Source organism: Hemicordylus capensis, chromosome 2 (genome assembly GCF_027244095.1).
Source record: "Hemicordylus capensis ecotype Gifberg chromosome 2, rHemCap1.1.pri, whole genome shotgun sequence".
Lineage (NCBI taxonomy): Eukaryota > Metazoa > Chordata > Lepidosauria > Squamata > Cordylidae > Hemicordylus > Hemicordylus capensis.
In genome coordinates this window covers 261,563,236-261,584,954 of record NC_069658.1, presented here as the reverse complement: position 1 = coordinate 261,584,954, position 21,719 = coordinate 261,563,236, and the positions used below count along the sequence as shown (strand labels likewise).

The 21,719-nt window shown below is 46.7% G+C and overlaps 1 protein-coding gene across 3 annotated transcripts in view; it reads left to right on the top strand.

Moving 5' to 3' along the window:
• Positions 1–20,998, top strand: part of PPP1R18 (protein phosphatase 1 regulatory subunit 18) — a 52,401-nt gene extending 31,403 nt beyond the window's left edge. For all 3 annotated transcript variants that reach the window (XM_053301083.1, XM_053301082.1, XM_053301084.1), the window contains 2 exons: positions 17,444–17,651; positions 18,747–20,998. In XM_053301083.1, the coding sequence (XP_053157058.1) occupies positions 17,444–17,651; positions 18,747–18,766 (228 nt within the window). In that variant the 3' untranslated portion in view covers positions 18,767–20,998. The remainder of the gene's footprint in view (positions 1–17,443; positions 17,652–18,746) is intronic.
• The last annotated feature ends 721 nt before the right edge of the window (positions 20,999–21,719 follow it).

The window sequence follows — 21,719 nt, the reverse complement described above, 5'->3', positions numbered from 1 at the left end:
AACTGATTCCACAGCTTCTGTCATCAGCTGTGCAGGCACAGGGGGATGTGCTGTAGGGAATGAATGAGAGCATTTGATCTGAAAATAATCACCCTGCTGACAGGCATGTCAATGGTGCAGTGTCTCCTCTGCCTTTTGGAAAGCGAGTATAGTGAAGCCCTTTGGTTCGGATCTCCCCTCAGCCATAAACTCATTAGCTGGCCTTAGGCAAGCCACTGTCTCTCAACCTCCTCTCTGACCTAGCTTCCAGGGCTGTTGCAAAGATTAATGAGATAATGCAAGTGTCACACTCTGAACACTTAGAAGGAGCACAGGAAGCTGCCTTATATAAGCCCTATTCACACGTTATATTCAACGCACGTACAATCTGTGTACAGTTTATGCATGGAGGGATCTGTATGCACACACAGTTCTTCACATATTATGTACAGTGGAGGCTGGTTCAGACAACACTTCCCCTGCCCCGGAAGGGCCCACCTGCTGAAGAAGAGGGACGAGCCAATAGTGCACCTGTCCTGCTGTCCTCTCAGAGTGTTCCTTTCTTGTTCCCTATATTCCTTTACTACTTTGATTTAGTATTTGGGTTGTGGACCTGCTTCCCCCTATTCAATAAAGGAATAATAATAACAACAACTTTATTTATATGGCCTCCTCATAACAAATTGTTCTCTGAATGGCTCACAGACACATCAGGATATCTAGGGTAAACGTCAGGGAGTGCTCTTGACACATGCCCCCCCTTTATTTATTTATTTGTTTATTTATTTATTTATTTATTTATTCGATTTCTATACCGCCCTTCCAAAAATGGCTCAGGGCGGTTTACATAGAGAATGAATGAATGAATGAATAAGATGGATCCCTGTCCCCAAAGGGCTCAAAATCTAAAAAGAAACATAAAATAGACACCAGCAACCGTCACTGGAGTTAATCATGTGGGTCATTTCGAAGTGGAGGGGGACAGAGTACCAGCTCTGGTAGGCTTCCTAGAATCAGCTCTAGTAGGCTTCCTATCTGTACCCTCCATTTGAGGGGGCCTACACACAGTTTCACTTTCAAAACGATCACATGTACCGTTCACATAAAAACATGTACTTGTGTGCAGACACCTGTTTGCACATGCAATGTAATGTCTGCATAGGGCTATAGAGTCAGATCAGTGGTCATAAGAACATAAGAACAGCCCTGCTGGATCAGGCCCAAGGCCCATCTAGTCCAGCATCCTGCTTCACACAGTGGCCCACCAGATGTCTCTGGGGAGCCCACAGGCAAGAGGTATATGCATGCCCTCTCACATGCTGTGGTTCCCCTGCAACTGCTGTTGTCTACACTATTGACCCTTGGTATTGTCTACACTGACTGGCAATGGCTCTCCAGGATTTTAGACAGGGATAATAGATTTGTAGGGGTCTTGTCGGGCATCTAGCTTGGTGCAGGAAATCTAGAGCTAGAGCATCCCCAGCAGATGGCTGCCCAGATGGGTCTTTGCCAGACCTACCTGGAGAAGCCAGGGATTAAGCCATGGATCTTCTGTATGCAAAGCTTATGCTCTGCTATTGAGTTGCAGCCACTCCTGTAAAGTAGCAGGGTGTCTATCAGTACTCAGACCCACACTGCACACACCACAGATCAGCTGCCTACGCCCTACGCGCTCAGCCCCAGGAGCAGACTTTGTATGTTCAACTTCTTCAGTATTTGCAGTGAAAGGGGCTAAGAGACAGAGCAAACGCATTGGTGCTTGGCAGTATGGAGACCACACATCCTGGGTTCTGTTTCCTTTCTTCTTCTTTAATTCCAGTTTCAGCTCTTCTGCCAGGCTTCGTTCATGCCCTTGTTCCCTCTCCTACAGCCGCCACCCCTCAAAAAGCATTCTGCTGTCCTTTGAGGCAAATAGACCAGGGCAGAAATGGGATTATAATTAAGGCTATAAACAGAGGAGTGCAGAGCGGGTATCCGGCCTTTTCTGCATGCCGTTTCCTGGTGACGTGAGTGGCTGCTTAAAAGGAGCCCCTGCCTAGATTTGTGTTTGGTTAATGGCATTTGGAATAAGAGCTTTATACAAGTTTCTCAGGCAGTGTGAAGCTAAATCAAGGTGGATGACAAAGGTGGCATTAACACGAGTCTATAGATCAAAGGGCTCGCCTCCTCCTAGACTGTCCTTTGTTAAAAATACGCTGACTGCAAAGGTAGAACTCCAGCAAGGTCTGGCTGTTTCTCAGACTGGACATATCGCCTCCTAAAAGGGAGAAGCTTTGTATCTTATTTCCTGGCAGCTCCTTCACCCCTCAAGATAAAGAGGCTTCCCAGAAAAATGTACTCAGGTTGCATTTGTAATCCTACAGGACATCATGCTGCGGTACCTTAAATAAGAAGCATAAACGGTGTATATAAAAGGTACCAGCATGATGTCCTATAGGATTACAAATCCGATCTGACTGGATTTTTCTTGGAAGCCTCTTTATCTTGGGGCAAGGGGGCTGCCAGGGCATTAATGACCAAGGAATTAATTAAATGAACAGAACTGATGGAGAACAGGTCTGTCAGCGGTTGCTAGCCTGGATAGCTACATACAGCCTCCAGGTCCAAAGGCAGTGGACTTCTGAATAAAAGATGCTGCAGGTGGACAACAGAGAGGACTGTTACCTTTGTGCAAGCTTTTTGGGGAGCATCTGCAGGGGCAGACCAAGGCATTGTGGCCCCTGAGGCAAAGCGCCAAATGCTGACTTGCCTCATGCCCCTGGCGGGGACCATCCCACTGCCAAAACCAACCCTTAACAGCTGGGAAAGTGGCAGGGGGGCAGGGAGGAGGGAAGGTTGTCGGCAGCCTCCTCTTCTCTTCTGGTGCTTTGTGAGGAGAGTCTAGAACAGCCCTGCACAACATAAGGCCCGGGGGCCAGATCCAGCCCACAGGGACATTTTTAGGTAGCCAGCATCAGCAGGAGCCCCCCAAATTTGGCATTTGTGTGGACTGGAATGGTCAGGTGCCCACTGACTGAGCAAGGACAGGACTTGTTTTCTGCCAACTATCCTTGGTTAAAATTGTGGGCCCTGGGGGTAGGGAAGGACCCACCACTAACTAGCAATTGCTTCAGTATTTATCTTTATAATTAATTTTACGGCCATAATCAATGTGCTGGAAATGGAATCTCCCCACCACCTTACATCATCATGGTTGTTTCTGGCCCACTGGAAGGGCGGTCTATAAGTCTAATAAACAAATAATAAATAATAAATAAATTTGAGCTGTGCACCCCTGGTCATTCAAGGGCCAGATGGGTCCAGAGGCCGGGGGGCATCTTGCTGCCCTGCTGGTGCCACAATTACCTGCTGCCTGTGGCGACTGCCTCACCTTGCTTCATGAAAGGGGCCACGCAGGAGCATCTGGCTTTCTATGGTTGGAAACAGGATGCTGGACCCACTTTTTATTTAAGCAGGGCCTTTCTTAGGGTAAAATGGATGTGCCGTCTTCAGTCTGCACTTCTTCAAAATATCTCTTGTTTTTTAAACAGGCCTGCCCGTGTGTTATACCAAGCCAAATGCAGTCCCCAAGCCAACCTGCTATCCATTGGTTTAATATTTTAAAAATGCCTCTCTCCCCATAGGCACCCGAGACAGTGAAGCTATTCACACGAGTGTGCAAAACCGAGCTAAGGGAGCCCAGCCCGGTTTTGCACACTCTTGCGAATCACCAGGTTCGCACCCGATCCCGGTGGCTACATGGCAGCAAACCTGGCTATGTAGCCCCCTTCTAAAATGAGGTTAAGGGAGCAAGCACTCCCTTAACTTCATTTTGTTGACTGTGAGTCTGCCGCGGCTGCAACTGGCACACTCCGGGGGTGGAGGGGGGATCCCATTAATGCACCACGCAATCGCAAGGTGCATTATTGGGGCTCCGGGTGGGGGGCAGGGCCACACACAGTGGCGCGTCCCAGCACCTCGACCCCTGTTGCTGTTGGGCGAGCCGCAGGCGAGCTGCCCATCCAGGAACTGCCAGCCAATCATCTGCGGGGAAGGTAAGCTCAACCCTCCTTCCCCACAGACAGCCCGCAAGCTCTTCCCGCTGATTGTGAGAAGAGCTCCAATGTATTGCATTTTAAAAAACTGAAACCCATCATAAAGATAAATAAAATCACTAATAGCCAGTCGTGCCTAACATTCTCATCAAACCCACAGCATAAAAAAACACACCACAGGAAAAAGAATAAATAAAAGGATGCAGACAATAAAAGCCGCAGTCTGTTTAACCAGTATTCAGCAATATCTCAGTCACTTAAAATAAACAAAATAAAACAATCAGTAAAAGCAGTCACAATAAAACTCATGACAACACAGCCTGAGAGCAGCAAAATGAGTCCCGATGACCTTTACAGTCTTGAATCATCTTGTAAGCCGTGGGAACTTTTTGAAACAGAAATGATGTAGTTTGCCAGCAGGATGCTGCCAGAATGGTAGCCGGCAGGAGTTCATTTGGCCGGGTTCCACTGCATGGGTGCCACAACTGAGAAGGTCTTGCTCTTGTGCTTTTCTTTTCTGTTCTTCTTTCTATTTGAGCAAAATATGAAACACAGCTTTTCCCGACAGATCTTAGGGGCAGGGAGGAATACACAGGAGAAGGCACTCCCTAAGATATTTCAGATGCAGTCCATTTAGGGCTTTCAATTTCACCTTGAATTAGCCGGGCACCAAACCATCAGTTTGGTATGATATGCCCCCTGAGCCTTACTCCATTCCAGAGATGACCCACTGGGTCAGACTCAGTGCAGACTTATGCACTAGCTATAGTTTCCAGACCATTTCCAAGAGTTGCCCTATATGTTGCATTCATCTAAGGAAGACTTTTCCAAGGCGTGGATGATGGTATTCAGGTCCTTTATTAGAGAAGAAGGAATGGACCACCACTTGGTGAAAAGCACTCCTCACTGCCACCACCCCGTGAACACCAAACAGGGCATCTCCAGATGGAATCCTTGTCATGGCAGTCAGTTGTTACTCAACATGTGGAACTGCAATGCTTCTTCCACACTGCCGTAGATATTGAGGCTCTTCTCACGATCACCCAAAAGCAGGCTAAGGGAGCCTAGCCCTCTTTGGGGCGATCGTGTGCTGCCACGGGAGCCCCGCAGGTCCCAGCAGCTAGCCTCCATAAATACTCCTCTCCTTAGACAAGGTTAACGGAGCAAGTGCTCCATTAACTTCATCTGTTTCCTTGTGTGTTGCCGCGGCACGCAGCGACACACGAGTAGACCCCCAAGCAGCCTCCCGGGCTTGGGGGTCTCTCTAGGAAGCCCCTTGCTCTCATGTGGGACATCCTGGAACTTCTGGGGGCCCCACGGCCCCCAATCCCTGCAGCCCCCGCCGGCTCTGTTCAGAGCTGGCAGTCATATGGGTGGCCGATCCAGCCACCCAGGGCTACCTTTGGATCGTCTGCAGGGAGAGTGGGCTAAGCCCGCTCTCCCAGCAAGCCCCCTTACAGCTCTTCACACTAATTGTGTGAAGAGCCTCATTGTGTGTTTTGGGAACATGATTTTCTCCCTTAACAAATGTGACAATTTAAGCTCAGGGGGAATACAGGTGGGCAGTGGGTAGATGACACTGTTGTGAAACATACACTCTCATAAAGAGTGAGTGAATGAAGTGTGACAGTTCCAGAATACTCACCCTGTCTGGAAATGCCCAGGGTTAAAAGCACCCCCAAACTGCGAGCCTGCTCTTTTGGGGGAGTGTGAGCCCTCTAGGGCAAGGAAAACCACCATTCTTTCATCTCTAGAGTTGGTCTTCCATCAGTGCTTCCATCTTGGTTAGAATAAACTTCAGTTTATTATCCCCCATCCATGCCTCCTAGGCACTCATTCAAGAATGCTTGAATGACAGCCCCATCATCAGTAAAAACACCTATTATTATACAGGGCCATTCATCAACATACAAGGTACTTGGCAGCATTTCCTCAGCAAAAGGAGAGGGAGCCATGGCTCAGTGGTAGAGCATATGCTTTGCTGGCAGAAGGTTTAGTCCCTGACATCTCAAGATAGGGCAGGGAAAGATCCCTGCCTGAAAACTTGGAGAGTTGTGGACAATGCTGGCCTAGATGGACCAGTGGTCTGACTTGGCAGGAAAGGAAAAGGAAGGTTGTGTCATGGAGTCAGTGTCGACTCCTGGTGACCACAGAGCCATGTGGTTTTCTGGGTAGGGATACAGGAGGGGTTTACCATTGCCATCTCCCGCACAGCATGAGACGATGCCTTGCAGCACCTTCCTATATCGCTGCTGCCCAATACAGGAGTTTCCCATATTCTGAGGGAAACACACCAGCGGAGATTCGAACCAACAGCCTCCTGCTCTCTAGGCAGGTTGCTTCTCTGCTGCGCCATTAGGTGGCTGACTTGGTAGAAGGCAACTTCATATTTTAAAAAGGCCGGTCCCTACCTTCAAGGATCTTGCAGTATAAAACTGACATGGGAAAGGTAACTGAGGAAGGGGTGGGAGACTGGTGTAACAAGGAACAAATGTGAGCAAATGCATGTACAATACATATTTAACCAGGCGTGTAGACAGAGGGGAAAGCTTGAGGCGCAACTCCTCACCTATATATATCTAGAGAGAGAGAGAGAGAGAGAAGAGAGAGAGAGAGAGAGAGAGAGAGAGAGAGGGATGGACTTTGTGGGGGGAGAGATTTGGGTTTGGCGGTGAGTGGGGAGAGAAAGATACTTTTGGAGGAGAAATACAGATTACTAGTTTTGAACGGGGAGAAACACACACGTTTGGGGGCATTAAAGTTTCCATGCGGGATATATGGGTTATTAGGCTTGGAGGGGTTAATAGGTTTGGTAGGGAGGTGAAATGAGTCATTGGGTTTGGTGTGAGGAAGAAACATTTTGGAGAGATACGGGTTATTAGGTCTGAGTGGGGAAAGAAACATTTTGTGGGGGAATCAGTGTTTAGGTTTGTCAGGGGAAAGAAAGATCCTGGGGGAGAGGGGAGATAGGTTAATAGGTTTGGCAGGGGGAGTTCAGTAAAAGGAAGGGGGAATCCTCAAATGCTTAGGGAGGGGCATCTGCACCCCTGTATTTAAACTTGGTTACAGCTGAGGAGTAAGAGGTTAATTCAAAAGTGGACACATTGACAAAGAAGGAATGTTGTCCGAAAGGACTAAAAAGCTAATTGCTCTGTCATTCCCTGTGCTGTTTTGCTCTTCATCGGTTCACATCTGTCGCTTGTAGTTCTTCTGCCCGTGGACAGCCCGTTCCTTCCCACACCACATCTCTCTGTCTTCTGTATCTTGGCACTTCCTCCCCCTTCCCTCTCCACCACAGCTGCTGTGCCCCACCCGAGGCCTGCCTCCCTAAGGAATGCACCAGGCCTGAGTCACCCACTCAGGCTCCTAAATAAGGCCTGGACTGCCCAGGCGTGAAGCGGGAGGGGGGAAGCCTGGGGCCCACAGCAGCTGCTGCCTGACAGCGATGCACCGCCAAGTCGGAAGAACCCCCAGAGACCTCCCTTTCCCACACATGCCCGAATGCCCAGCGACAGAGTGGAGAGTTAATGAGAGAAAATGTTGTGAGAGTGTGTACACATTTCAGAGCTGGGTTAATTCGTTGCAGCTAAAACAAGAGTCTTGTGGCATCTTAGAGACTAACACATAACACTAACACAGGGAGGAGAGCTGGTCTTGTGGAAGCAAGCATGACTTATCGCGTTAGCTAAGCAGGGTCCACCCTGGTTGCATATGAATGGGAGACTTGATGTGTGAGCACTATAAGATATTCCCCTTAGGGGATGGAGCCACTCTGGGAAGAGCATCTATTATTATTTTTATTTTTACATTGATATCCTGCTTTTCCTCCAAAGAGCCCAGAGCGGTGTACTACATACTTGAGTCTCTCTTTCACAACCACCCTGTGAAGTAGGTTAGGCTGAGAGAGAAGTGACTGGCCCAGAGTCACCCAGCTAGTTTCACGGCCGGCTGAATGGGGATTTGAACTCGGGTCTCCCCGGTCCTAGTCCAGCACTCTAACCACTATACCACGCTGGCTCCCTCCATGGCATCTCCAAGATAGGGGTGAGAGAAACTGCCTACAACTTTGGAGAAGCTGCTGCCATTCTGGGTAAACAGTACGGAGCTAGATGGAGCTATGGTCTGACTCAATATATGGCAGCTTCCTATGTTCCTATGTTCCACATGTATTGTGGCATTTGTGGGCCAGATTCCACTGACCACATTAGTATTACTGTACAAGGCTAATGTGGTGTGGTAGTTAGAGCACTGGACTTAGAATGAGAAACCTAGGTTTCTGTTCTATCTATCTATCTATCTATCTATCAATCAATCTATCATACTTCTATACCTCCTGATGTATACACCTCTAGGTGGTGTAAATGTAAAGTGTGCCATCAAGTCAGTGTTGACTTCTGGCGACCACAGAGCCATGTGGTTTTCTTTGGTAGAATACAGGAGGGGTTTACCATTGCTTCCTCCCATGTAGTGTGAGATGATGCCTTTCAGCATCTTCCTATATCGCTTCTGCCCAATATAAGTGTTTCTCATAGTCTGGGAAACATACCAGTGAGGATTTAAACCAGCAACCTCTGGCTTGCTAATCAACTCATTTCCCCGCAGCGCCGATTGGTGGCCCCCTAGGCGGTGTAAAGGTAAAGTGTGCCGTCAAGTTGATTTTGACTCCTGGCACCCACAGAGCCCTGTGGTTTTCTTTGGTAGAATACAGGAGGGGTTTACCATTGCCTCCTCCTGCGCAGTATGAGATGATGCCTTTCAGCATCTTCCTATATCACTGCTGCCCGATATACTACCAGTGGGGATTTGAACTGGCAACCTTCTGCTTATTAGTCAAGCATTTCCCCACTGTGCCTCTTAAGGTGGCGTACATAGTCCAAATTGCAATACAAAATAAAAACAAACAATTAAAACAATTTCACAGATTAAAGACAATTCACAGAGTAAAACAATTTAATAGTTTAAAATTAATTTGAATTAAAAGCCTGGAAAAACAGATGTGTCTTAAGGTCAACTCCCTGCCCTACAAGATCACTGTGAGGATAAAGGGGGAGGGAACAATGGATGCTTGCCTGAACTCCTTGGAAGAAGAAGAGGATAGAGATGTAGTAGTCATAGTGTTATGTACGATGCAGTAATTAATTCCTGCTCAGTCATGAAGTTCAGTGGGTAGCCAAATTTTTACCAGCCCCTGTTCCTGTGTCTTTAACAGCAGCTTGATCTTTGAAAAGCTTCATCCCCTGAGTACTGCAGACCAAGCAGCTGTTAAAGACATAGGAGCAAGCCAGTTAGAAGCCAGTAAGCCAGTAAGAAAGTTAGCAACCCTCAGGGCCTCAGGAAAGTCACAGTCCTTCGGCCTAACCTTGAGGGGCCAAAAATATTGCTGTGAGCTCCTTGGAGGAAGCACAAGAAATAAAGAGATGAAGTCAGCAGTATCACAGAACGTTTTCCCTCCCTGAATAACTCCTGTAATGGTACCCAATGTCTGCTGTGTATGGGCCAAGAGAAATGTTGTGATGAAGGAGCGCAGAGTGAGCAGAGAATCACAGCAGACCATAAATACTGGTAGTCTAATATGCTAAAGCTACTTAATTGTATTAAATATTGCTAAAATAAAATGTAGTTTTAATATTTAAAAACAAGGACCCAGTGCTTGTCCGTGATCTCAGTGCATCTGCCCTCACTGGCTAAAACAGTAGAAGGTGAGAATAAGTTTACAATACTTCTTAGTGAGCAATTGGATGGACTATTGTCTGTACTCTGTATGCTTTTTCTTATAGCTTTGCAAGTGCTAGAAACTTCCTCCCCCGCTTCCCTTACCTTCAGGGTGAAATATGCCCTATGGCTACAGTCCTAGCCTGCTTTTGCTAATGTGAACACACCGTTAAATGAGAAGTGTTGGGTCTTAAGCCTGTACTGTATTTCTTTATTCCTTTCAAGAGAAAAACAAAACAACACAATTAAATGCTTTTGAGTATATACAGATTGCCTTTCCATCAGCACTGGGCAATATACCATTAATTTTGGATCACGGTACAATTCCAGTAACACAGTTCCTTTGCATCAGTGGGAAAGAAGCACTCTGTACATGCTCAGTGGCCCTCTATTTTATTTATTACATGCTTCAGGCATGGGGCCCTGGCACTGAAAAATAGGTTCTGGGCTGGGTTTTGAACCTCAATTCAAATGATTCTGTGTACATTATTACACCTTTCAACTAGGGTTTCCAGTTGGCTGGGGCAGCGGGTTGGGGGTGGGGAATAATCACGTGCCTTTAAATAACAGCCTGGTATGTAATGGAACCATCAGTAGGTGAAGATTCTTGCAGCCTAAAGAAAACCATAATCATCTGGTTGTGTCTGCATAACAGGCTGCAGTTTAAAAGCACAATACAGAAGCCAAGTCAGACAGACTGGGGCCTGCCTGGTCTTTATGTGTGGGAGAATGAGGAGCTAGAATGGGCTGTACCACTTCAGACAGCAGAAGGGGGAACTCCAGTATTGAATGCTCCCTGTGTGTAATACACATATTTGCAATTGAAGACGAATGCAGTAGAGAGAAATATCGTATCCTGGATATTTGCCTGATGTTGTGCTAGTTCTTTCTTTTCAAGGAGTTTTTGACATAGATTTTTATACGGTTTTTGACCTGCAGTGTTGAGGTCATACAGTCCATTTTACTACTTGCTACTTCATTCTGGGAGGAGATCTAGTCTTGTGATAAAGTGTGCTGTCAAGTCGATTTCGACTCCTGGCGCCCACAGAGCCCTGTGGTTTTCTTTGGTAGAATACAGGAGAGGTTTACCATTGCCTCCTCCTGCGCAGTATGAGATGATGCCTTCCAGCATCTTCCTATATCGCTGCTGCCCGATATAGTACCAGCTGGGAGGCAACCTTCTGCTTGTTAGTCAAGCATTTCCCTGCTGCGCCAGCAAGCATGAATTGTCTTCTTTGTGATGCAGGGTCCATGCTAGTTTACATTTGAATGGGAGACTATGTGTGAGCACTGGAAGATAATCCTCTTATGGGATGGGGCTGCTCTGAGAAGAGCATCTGAGGTTCCTTCCCTGGCACCTCCAAGACAGGGCTGAGAGAGACTCCTGCTTGTAACCTTGGAGAAGCCGCTGCCAGTCTATGCATGCAATATTGAGCTAGATGGACCAAGGGTCTAACATGTGGCAGCATCCTATGTTCCTATTCTGCCGCTGTAAAGTGGCTTGTACCCTTCAGGCTGCAGGTGAGGGTTTTTGAATGTTTCCCCCATGTTAAAACAACCCATCTGGAAGAAAGGTTGTTCTGCCACAGGGCTGGTTTTATACTTGTAAGGCATTTAAAAACACACACACACAAGCCCCCACCTGCAGTCTGTGCTGGTGCAGCCCGTTCTGCGGCATATGTTCTCAGGTTTGGTCCTATTATTTTTCCCTCAGCCAGCCTCATTTCTAGGGTTGCCAACTTCCTTTACTGGCCCCTGCTTCTATCTTTTTAATAGCAGCTTGATCTACAGACCCTGAAGCAAATCATATTTCTTATTATGTGGTTAGAGTGCTGGACTAGGCCTGGGGAGACCTGAGTTCAAATCCCTATTCAGCCATGATATTTGTTGGGTGACTCTGGGCCAGTCACTTCTCTCTCAGCCTAACCTTCTTCACAGGGTTGTTGTGAGGAGAAACTTAACTATGTACACCGCTCTGAGCTCCTTGGAGGAAGAGTGGAATATATATATATTTTTTTAAACACACACACACACACGCACGCACACATTGTGAACAGTTCCAGCTTCCAACTTCTATAGGTCAGACTTGTTAAAGGTACAGGAATATGCCCGGCCACTAGATGTGTATAGGACCACAGGAAGCTGCCATATACTGAGTCCATCTAGCTCACTATTGTCTACACAGACTGGCAGCAGCTTCTCCAAAGTTGCAGGCAGGAATCTCTCTCAGCCCTATCTTGGAGAAGCCAGGGAGAGAACTTGGAACCTTCTGCTCTTTCCAGAGCGGCTCCATCCCCTGAGGGGAATATCTTACAGGGCTCCTAATCAAGTCTCCCATTCATCTGCAACCAGGGTGGACCCATTTTAGCTAAGGGGACAAGTCATGCTTGCTACCACAAGATCAGCTCTCCTGATCTGTGTGGATGTACACACATTCCCTCTGGCTAGCTTTTTCTCTTCCCTGCTCTGCTACAAACTCCTCTCTGGAGGTGAGCACCCTCCCCCCACCTATTCCCTGGGTCATTAATAGACCAGTTAATTGAGATTAGTTTGGATTAATTCCCATGGGAACCGCTTTGGAAGCAGATAAGATCAAGGACCCCCTATGTTGCTGTACAGTACTCTGGGCAGAGGGACTAGGAATAAATGGAGGGCCTGAACTGGCAACATGGAACTTTAAAACTGGATCCCAGTACCCCAGTTTTGGCTGACAAGACTGGAGAAAAAGTAATTTAAATAAAACTAAACTGAACTAAAATCAGAGTGGGCCTCTGTGAACCATGGTGTGTAGAGAAGCTCAGGTTTGCAAAGTTGTAATTTATCATTGACTGAGGACTTCTACAGTGTTCTGAATTAAATGCTTTGCAGTCCTTATTAAGTTTTCCCACACCAACCCTATGAGGTAGGTTACTGTAATTTCCCTGGTTTTACAGAAGGAATCTGCAATCTGGCAGAGAAAAAGCAGCTTGTCGATGGCCACCATGTGACTGTAGGGCTTGAGGTCAGAACCTAGGCTTACTATGTTTACAGCTGACATTCTGTTACATAGGCCAGGGGCTGTTGGAGTACAGCTCCCATCCTCCCTTTAGCCATTGTGGCTAGGATGATGGGAGTTGTAGTCCAACAATATGTGTGGGGCCCTTCATGTTCTGGATTGCCCTTCCTTGCTTCAGATAGTACTGGGGAGACTGCACAAAGTGAGCTCTAGTATCATTGGGGAAAGGAGGACTGGAGTTAAGGGAGTTCCTGAGGGTGACTTTTTCCTAACAATACATTTGCCTTATATGGAAGGCAGAAATTCAACAGGTGGAGGCAATATGCCACTGAATATGAGTTGCTGATGGCCAGCAGTGGAGGGCTGATGCCTTCAGGCCCTGGTAGGGGGCTCTCCAGAAGTACCTTTTGGCAACCATGAGAAACAAGATGCTGATCTGAGCTGATCCAGCAGGGCCCTTATTCATTCATTCATTCATTCATTCAGTCGTTCATTCTATTTCTATTCTGCCCTTCCAAAAATGGCTCAGGGTGATTTACACAGAGAAATAATAAATAAATAAGATGGAACCCTGTCCCCAAAGGGCTCACAATCTAAAAATAAACTTAAGATAGACACCAGCAACAGTCACTGGAGGTACTGTGCTGGGGGTGGATAGGGCCAGTTACTCTCCCCCTGCTAAATAAAAGAGAATCACCGCATTAAAAGGTACTTATTTGCCAAGTTAGCAGGGGTTCTTATGCTTTCGGGCTTTATTAGCATGGAAATGGATTGATAAGGAAACATGTTGCCTGTTGAATTTCTGCCTGCAACACAGCTGTTAAAGGTATTAAGGTTTAAGCCTGCCTGAAACCCACATTTTCTTGATGTTTAAGCTATTCCTCTTACCCTAGGTGTGCTGGTATAAGCGAAGATTACTCAGGGGATAAAAGAAATATACTCTACATGTGTTCAGAAGCAACCTCTTTATCACTTCACACAGAGCACCAAACTTTTTTTCGGGGGGTGCCGGGGTGCCATTTGCCTCTCTTTCCTTCTCCAAGCAATCACTGACGGGTCTGACTTGCTGAGAGAACCTATTTGCTCTGGAGGAGAAAGAGCAAGCCAGCCTCGCCTCACCTCGCCTCTCCTCTCTTCTCCTTGCCTTGCTGTCTGTCCCCGTGCCCGGCCGTCTCCCATCCCTACAAATGAGCAACCTACACAGCTCAAGTTAAAAGTCAGGGCTGGGGTGGGTGAGTGCCAGAATCTTTGCCTAGGGCAAAAACCTTAAGGCCAGCTCAGCCTTCACCTAATGCTGGGCTGAGCCTTGACACTGAAGATATTATGTTCTGGGGAGGTGCCTCCAGGGCTGACCCTCACCGATTTCTATCCATCAAGTTCTCTTGGAGACCAAGTTGATCTCAACTTGCTCAGCAAACCTTCTGCTCTTTAGCTTGCGTGTGGCTCCTCCTGCCGCCAAAATAGACAACTTGCCTATGCACGCATCCTAAGAGCCAAATTGGATACAACAAGAAATCCAAAGGTTTCTGCCAAGCTGACAGGATCGACAGAAGGGGCTCTGCTCCATGTGCTGACACTGAGGGAGGCTTGATTGTCCGGCACATGGGACAGGGCCTTTTCGATCATTGCCCCAGGCTTTGGAATGCTCTCCCAATGGACATCCATTCCTCAGTCTCCCTCACTGTCTTTAGGAGGCCTGTTCTTTTAACTGATTTTTATTTCTTTTTGCATTTTAAGGGATGCTGTTTTCCTTTTTGCTATTGGTGCTGTTTCTGTGTGCTGTATTTTTGCTGTTTTATTGGTAATTTGTAATTTTTATAGATGTTATTGTTTTTAATATGCGGCGAACTGCGTTGGGATTTGCTTTCATGAAAGGCGGTATATAAATTTTTAAAAATTCAGTCTCCTTTAACCTTTAAAAAAATAGCCATGGGGGGGGCAGTCGGGATGAGGACCATGGTATATGGGGAATGGGGGGTGAACCCCTTTCTTCCACCCCATTTTCCTAATGGAAGTTGCTCCCCTGAAACCATTTGACCTGGAAGAGAAGGTGCTATTTGTGTCCATATTTCCCACCCTCCTGGAACGAACCGCAGCTTGGGGGTGCGTGATTTGCATCAGGAAAACAGCATGAGGGGAAGGTTACCCCTACCTAGGGTTGCCATATTGTGGCTTTCCAAATCTGGGTGCCTAATTTGCATATTATGTAAATTGCCTGGAAAATAATTTCTGAGCAGAATAGTGACCACACGTTTTGCTCCATAACTCCGCTTCTACAAGGGCTAAAGATTAGCTTTTTTAACTTTTTCTTTTTTACTGAAATCTGGGAGAATCTGGGTGGGCTAAGCAAGCTGGGTGAGATACTTAAAATCTGGGTGAAACCTGGAATTTCAGGGGACATGGCAACTCCACCCCTCCCCCACCCCACCCCACCCTGGATCTGACCTTCCCGTGGTTGCTATTTTTAAAAAAGGTGATTGCATCGCTTCCATGCCTCATCTTGCACGCTTCTGGCCCTATACCTTTGGCAACAACAGTACTTTGTAATTAGCTGCTCCACCCCAGAGGTGACTGTGCCTCTTCATGAGCAAAAGAGCCTGCAGTTATCTCGGGACTTCTCCCAGGCAGTGCCTTCTGTGCTCTTTTCTGACTGCTTTGCTTTTCACAATGCCAGGGCTCATGGTTTATTCTAAAGCACAACTGGTAGATGCATTTTGTGCAGTCCATACTTAATACTTAATACTTAGAGTGGGAAATAAATATGTGTGCAATTGGGCCTATGGAGTTTAATGAGGAAGTAGGTAGTTTCTTAAAATGAAATAGTGGAGAAAGAGAAACAGAAAATAAAGATTGGTTCCTTTCAGTCTTCAAACCCAATACAAAAAAGTACGATAGAGCCTTCCCTTGCTCTCTTTCGTTCTTCACACCTCAATTTTATTTTTGTTTCCTTTCTGTCTTTTGTCTTTTCTCCTTTCTTCCTTCCCTTGTTCTTTTCCCTCTCTCCCTATCTATCTCTTCTGCGGTTTTTAAAATTTTCTCTTTCTTTCTTTCTTTCTTTCTTTCTTTCAAAAAATTCTGGAGAAAGAGGGTGCTTGTGGATGGCAGGGGCTGTAACCGCCACTTGTGCAGGAGGAAACAAAGCTTAGACTAAACCGTGACATGGCGAGGAGAATGTCTGCCCTTGGGAACGGACAGTCTCATTCCCTCTCTCCACAGGAGGGGTGGGTGTGGGGCAGTTTAATCTCATTTCCTCCAAGGTTTATCTCCTGCTACAGCTTCCGCTCTGTATTTTGCCAGTGGGGATTGAGCGGGGGCGGTGGGGGCAGCAGTGGAGAGATGCATCTTGGCAGGCAACAGTGGAGTGGTTTACCTGGCCAAGGCCACGGCTTTATCTTTAGGCTTCCAGGCACCAGTGCCGATGCAGCAACCGTAGTTATGAGAAATTCCTCCAGCCCCTTGGGGTTTGTTAATAAGATGCCCATCTTATCACCTGTCAAATTATGGACAGCCCTGTCATTTTTTATGCCAGGGAGGGCACCAAGGGGCTTCTTGCAAGCACCACATTAGGAAGGGCATCTACTTAGTAAGTTTAATCATTTTAATTTGTAAAGTACAAAACTGTAAAACAGGACACTAATGCCTCATGACCATTATAGGTGAGTGACATTTCCTTGTTTCTTGTATTTATCTTCCACTTTGCTTCCATGGTGGAACTCAGCTGTAAGGGCCATTGGGCATTTTATGGGCCATCTGTTAGGAATGCTGTAGGCCAGGAATGCTGTCATCTGCAGGCCACGGGGTCAAACTGTGGCCCTCCTGCAGATGTTGGCAGGCACTTCCTATCATCCTTGGCACTGACCATTGTGACTGGGGATGATGGGAGCTGTAGTCCAACAGCTGGAGGATTGCAGTTTGCGGCTACTGCTGTAGCAGTTTCCTGATGGGGAGTTGGATTAGGAAACCTCCAAGTTCCCTTCCAGCTCTAAAATTCTGTTATTCATGGTGGGTTACAGGGGGTTCTGAATCCTAGGGGATCCCCTATCCAGACCTCCTTAGTTTCAGCACAGTATCAGCCTTGCTGAATCAACCAGCCCTGTTTAATGATTGTCTCTTATCTCTGTGCTTTTATGATTGGTTTTCTAAACTGCTACTTTTTATTGCATTATATTGTGTTTTTACATTTTTGTTGAGTTGCCATGAATTCACATGTGAAGAATGGTGGCGTATAAACCTTTTAAATAAAATAAAATGATGTAAGGTCAATGGCAATGTAAAATGCACTCTCCCCAGATCCAGCAAGGGAAATCCATGCAGGAAAGAAACTTCCCATATGCGCTATCAATACGGATCCAGATGCACATCTGGATGAGTATCCCCACCAGTATCTGGATCAAGAGACTGGAGCACTGAGACGTTTTAGTTTAGAAAAAGGAGGGCATTATAGAGCCGTGGTTCTCAGACTTGGGTCCCCAGATGTTGTTGGACTAAAAACTCCCATCATCCCCTTTGGCTATTGTGGCTGGAACCTGCTCTCGGGTGAGAGCCCAGTCTTATTTTCTAGTGTTTGTTTTGTCTGATTTCAATTTGTTGTTCACTGCCCCGAGGTCCTAGGATGAAGGGTGATGTAGAAATGTAAGTAGGTAAACAATCTGTTCTGCAAGGGGTCATTATGGTACTGTTGCTGTGGAACTTGGTATCTAACCACCTCTTTCCTCCGCTGTAGCTTAAAATTTCATTTAGTGAGAACCAGCTGGAGAAGACCTTCCTGTACCCATCAGAGAGTTCCCTGCTGGAGGAGTTTGGGCCCCCAGAAGAGTCGGAAGCTCTGAGCTGCACCAACCCCCATGGGGATGACGAAGAAGAAGAGGAGGAGCTGCTGCTGCTTCACCGTGGCCTGCCCGGCCTCCTGAGGACCAAGCCCCTCATTGTGGGTGAGTATTTGGGAGCCTCTGGACATGCTGTTGTGTGGATCCTGGTTGATTGGGGAGCACTCCCCCGACGTGCTTTCAAATAAGGTTCATTTCATAAGTTTGGGCTCTCAAGTTGGGCCAAGACAGACTGGCAAGAGGCTGTGCCAGTTGGAGAGGAAAGCCCTTTAGGCAAACTATCTGGCCTCACAGAGAGCTAAAACAGAGGGTTAGAAGCTCTGTGTGATGTCTCAGTTGCTGGACTATAGTTTCTCAAGACAGAAGGTGGGGGCTCCAGTATTTGAATGCTCCCCTATATAAAATACTCCCTACACATGTCAGAGAAAAGGTTCTGGGTGAGTCTTGCTCTGTTATGCAATGGGGAGTCCTTCAGATGTCTGAACCCGCATCAGTGGTATGAAATGGTGCAGCCCAACAACCAATGTAGAGCTGCTGCTTGTCCGTCTTAGTTCTAAGGCCCAGGTGAGTTCGTATGATCAGTTGGCACAATAAAAATGGAGATTTCTTTGTGATTAAACTGCTCTTCTCTCTGTACCAGCGGAAACTCTCATTGTTAGGTCATCTGAGATATGATATGAGTCATGTAAAACAGGAACAATGCTATCTCTGGAAGTGTTAGAAATAGGGATGTGCATGGAGCTGGCAGGGGCCGGTTTGAAGGAGGGGCTGGGAGAGAGGGCTAAGTACACCCTCCACTGCCCTTAAAATTGTCCCCCCCCACCCCGCCTTCAAGCCTCCAAACCGGCCAGTGTTTGAACCTGTTCAGAGGCCCATAAAAGGGCCACCAAACAGGTTTGTGCACATCCCTAGTTAGACATTATGGCTGCAGCCCTAAACACAGGGAGCCCTACTGAACTCTTTGGCACTTACTTCCAAGTAAACACATGTAAGATTGTGCTGCTGGAGGGATTATTTTCATTGGCCCTTAGTAGAGACTGTTATTGAGGCTCCATCTAGTGGTCTTGTTTGAAAATTGCCAGGAACCTTGGTCCAATTTGTGGGAAATGTGGGTTTAGTGGCACTCTGGGCTCCTGGGCTCCTTTCTTTGTGCTTCCCCCTTTCGCTGACACTCTTATTCTCCTCTCTCCCCATTTCCAGATGAATCTTGTCGGCGGTAACCCATTCATCCTTCTCCATCCCAGGGAAGGGTGGAGGATATATATGGACTCTTGCCATGCTCCAAGTCCTTCAGCTGAAACTTTTAAAGATTTCTTTCCGTCTTCCAGTGACCACCATGCCAAGGAAAGAAGCTGGGACCAAGACAGACAGTTTTGTCCTTTTCCTAGGGCCCTGTTTAGATTTCTTTTTTCAGGAAAGAAGAAACAGTTGTGAAAATACCCTCCCCTTCTCTGATATTATTTTCGTCTGGCACTGAAAAAAAGGCATTAGACCCGCCCTCCTACCCCCCCGCCGAAAACCCCTCCAAATCCAAACAGCAGGGTGCTCCAAATTGCATGATTGATGGAGCTCAACTACACGGGGTTGATTCAAAGAGAATCGTTTTCCCTACAGTATCTGTATTGCCAACTGAGGACAAGTCTGGTGCAACAGATTTGCGGATATTTCTTAAAATAACCAGCAGGGGGAGCACTGAACCTTGTGTCCACACTTCTCCAGCCTTGCCGTGTTGCAAACAAGGGCTAATATAAACAGCAGTATCTTTCTTCCTGCTATCACTCAAACGACTGTAGCCTTCTTTGGCTAAGGGACTTTTTTGTAATTCCCGAATCATTTTTGTTTTGTTTTTTTAAAGTATCTCCGTATTATCCTTTAGGACTTTGGAAAAAAAATTTAAAAAACATTCTAATTGCTGCCATGTGGATGAGGGGAGGGTTTTTTGTTTTTTGTTTTGGCTAGGGGAGGGGGTTAATTTGCTTTGGCAGGGGGCAATTATTGTGGCACACAGCCTATCAGTATTGGGGGGGGGGACTTTGTACCTGGGAGGGAAAGGTTTCCACATTTTTTAAGCCATTCTGAAGAAGGGCAGTTCAAACTAGTCTGGCTCTAGTGATTGTTAAAGCAGAGTCATGGGCAATAAGGCATGTAATTGGGCAGATGGGGAGGGGCTCTGCTTGTTACTCAAGCAGTCAGTGTTAAGACGTGGGACGTGGCAAATGGGGAGGTCTCTGCATGTGGACAGAGCTAGTTGGTGTTTGGTACATTTTATTTTTTAATCTCAGGCAGGAGCAATCATGTCAGATTCAGCAGAATTTGTATTTGTAAGCAAAAGAGGGGAGGCAGTAGCATACGGAATATGTTAAAAACAAACAGGGGAGCCGGAAGCAAAAATGAGGCTCCTTGTCTGAGCCATGCCCATTTTCCTGTCCAGGACTAGAACTCTTTCAGGACTGGACAAGCAGGCATGAACTGAAATGAACAGAGGCAAGTTGGTTGTTAGGGAAGGAGGTGATATTCTGACAAATAGTCCATGTTTTTAAAATTCTATATTTACTGTTATACCGACCATCTTGATGCGTGTTTGCCATTCGTCACTGCATGGCACTTTGGAGCGGGAAAAGTGGACCGACTGAATTAGGAATGACTTTATGACATGTCTGAGTGCAAAGTAATTGCAGGTCAAGATACTTTTGGGTACCTTCCGATGAGAGCATCAGTGGGCCCCATTAATCAGTGGGGGGCAGACAGAGTGGATCACACAAACTGGGGGAGTGCTCCAGAGTCTTTTCTCCAGATGACTGAAGCAAGCAAGCCACAATGTCATTTTGGAAGCTTATGTACAAGTGTCTGGTTCTCTCAACCTAGAGGCTGTCACACAGAAGAAGGAGCACACATGTTCTCTCTTGCTTCTAAGGGAATGACTAGTGAACTGCTCCGTTAAACAGCTTGAAGAATGCCACAACTCATCTGGAGGAGAGAATATCAATTGAGATAGCAGAAGACTGGCAAATGTACGAAAGCAGAACATCATGGCTGTAGGAGCACCAATGGGAGAAAGAGTGTGGTCTGAGGGAACCGAAGTATGAATGAGTGGGAGGAGGAGGTGCAGATGGGAAGAAACAAGGACATTTACACTGTTTTTCCCCTGTCCCTTCCTTGCTAATTTATGTTCTTACTTGTGCACAGTTTTTTTGTCATCATCATTCCCCTCCCCCCTTTTTTTTGCACTGTGGGAACAGCTGTACTGGGAGCCCATGAACAAGTGAGTGAGCGAGTGAGTGATTGAATATGGCAGGCCTCTGATATGGCGGGGAATAGGGTCTGCCCAGATCAGTGTATGTGGGGTGAGGGTTAAAGCAGCTGTATCCAGCCATTTCCATCAGTGTTTGTTTTTTTAAATATATATAATATTATTATTGTTAACAATAAACCAGAATGATGTTGCACGTTGACCTAGTCATCTTCTGTTTCCTGTCTGCCATAACAGCTAAATGGAATCTCCCTGTGCAGAGACACTAGGGAGATGCACCATTCACACACTACATTGTATGCACACACTGGTTTCAGGGCACAATTCACATTTCCTGTGAATGAATGTACATGCATTTTTTAAAAAGTCACGGGGACTGAGCCTCTTGGAAATGTAGGATACAGGTTGTGCATACTGCAGCATACACCTTGAACACAATGTGAATAACTATACCCATACAGATCAGCAATTGCTGTCCATGCACTGAACAATGTAATACTGTATGTGGACAGGGCTACTATTGCTCTGGTTGCTGGGAACAAATAGCAGCAGAAAGCCATCACCATCATGACCTGCTTCCCAAAGGCATTTGACAGGCCACCCACTGCTGGAAACAGAATGCTGGACTTGGTGTGCTCCAGCAGGGCTGTTCTCACTCTTATGCCTTTTGATGGATTATCTTCACTGCACTCTGCTAAAGAGAATCTGTCTTGGGTTATGCAGGGGTTCTCAAATCTGGGTCCCCAGAGGTTGGACTATAAGGCTGTTGTGGCTGGGGACCGTGGGAGTTGTGGTCCAACATCTGGGGACTTGGGATGAGAACCCTTGAGTCATGGAATCACAGAAGAACTGACAAACTCCACCCCACCCCAAAGCAATGCTGTTCATTTACCAGTCCTCCATACAATCCCAGACTGGTGTGG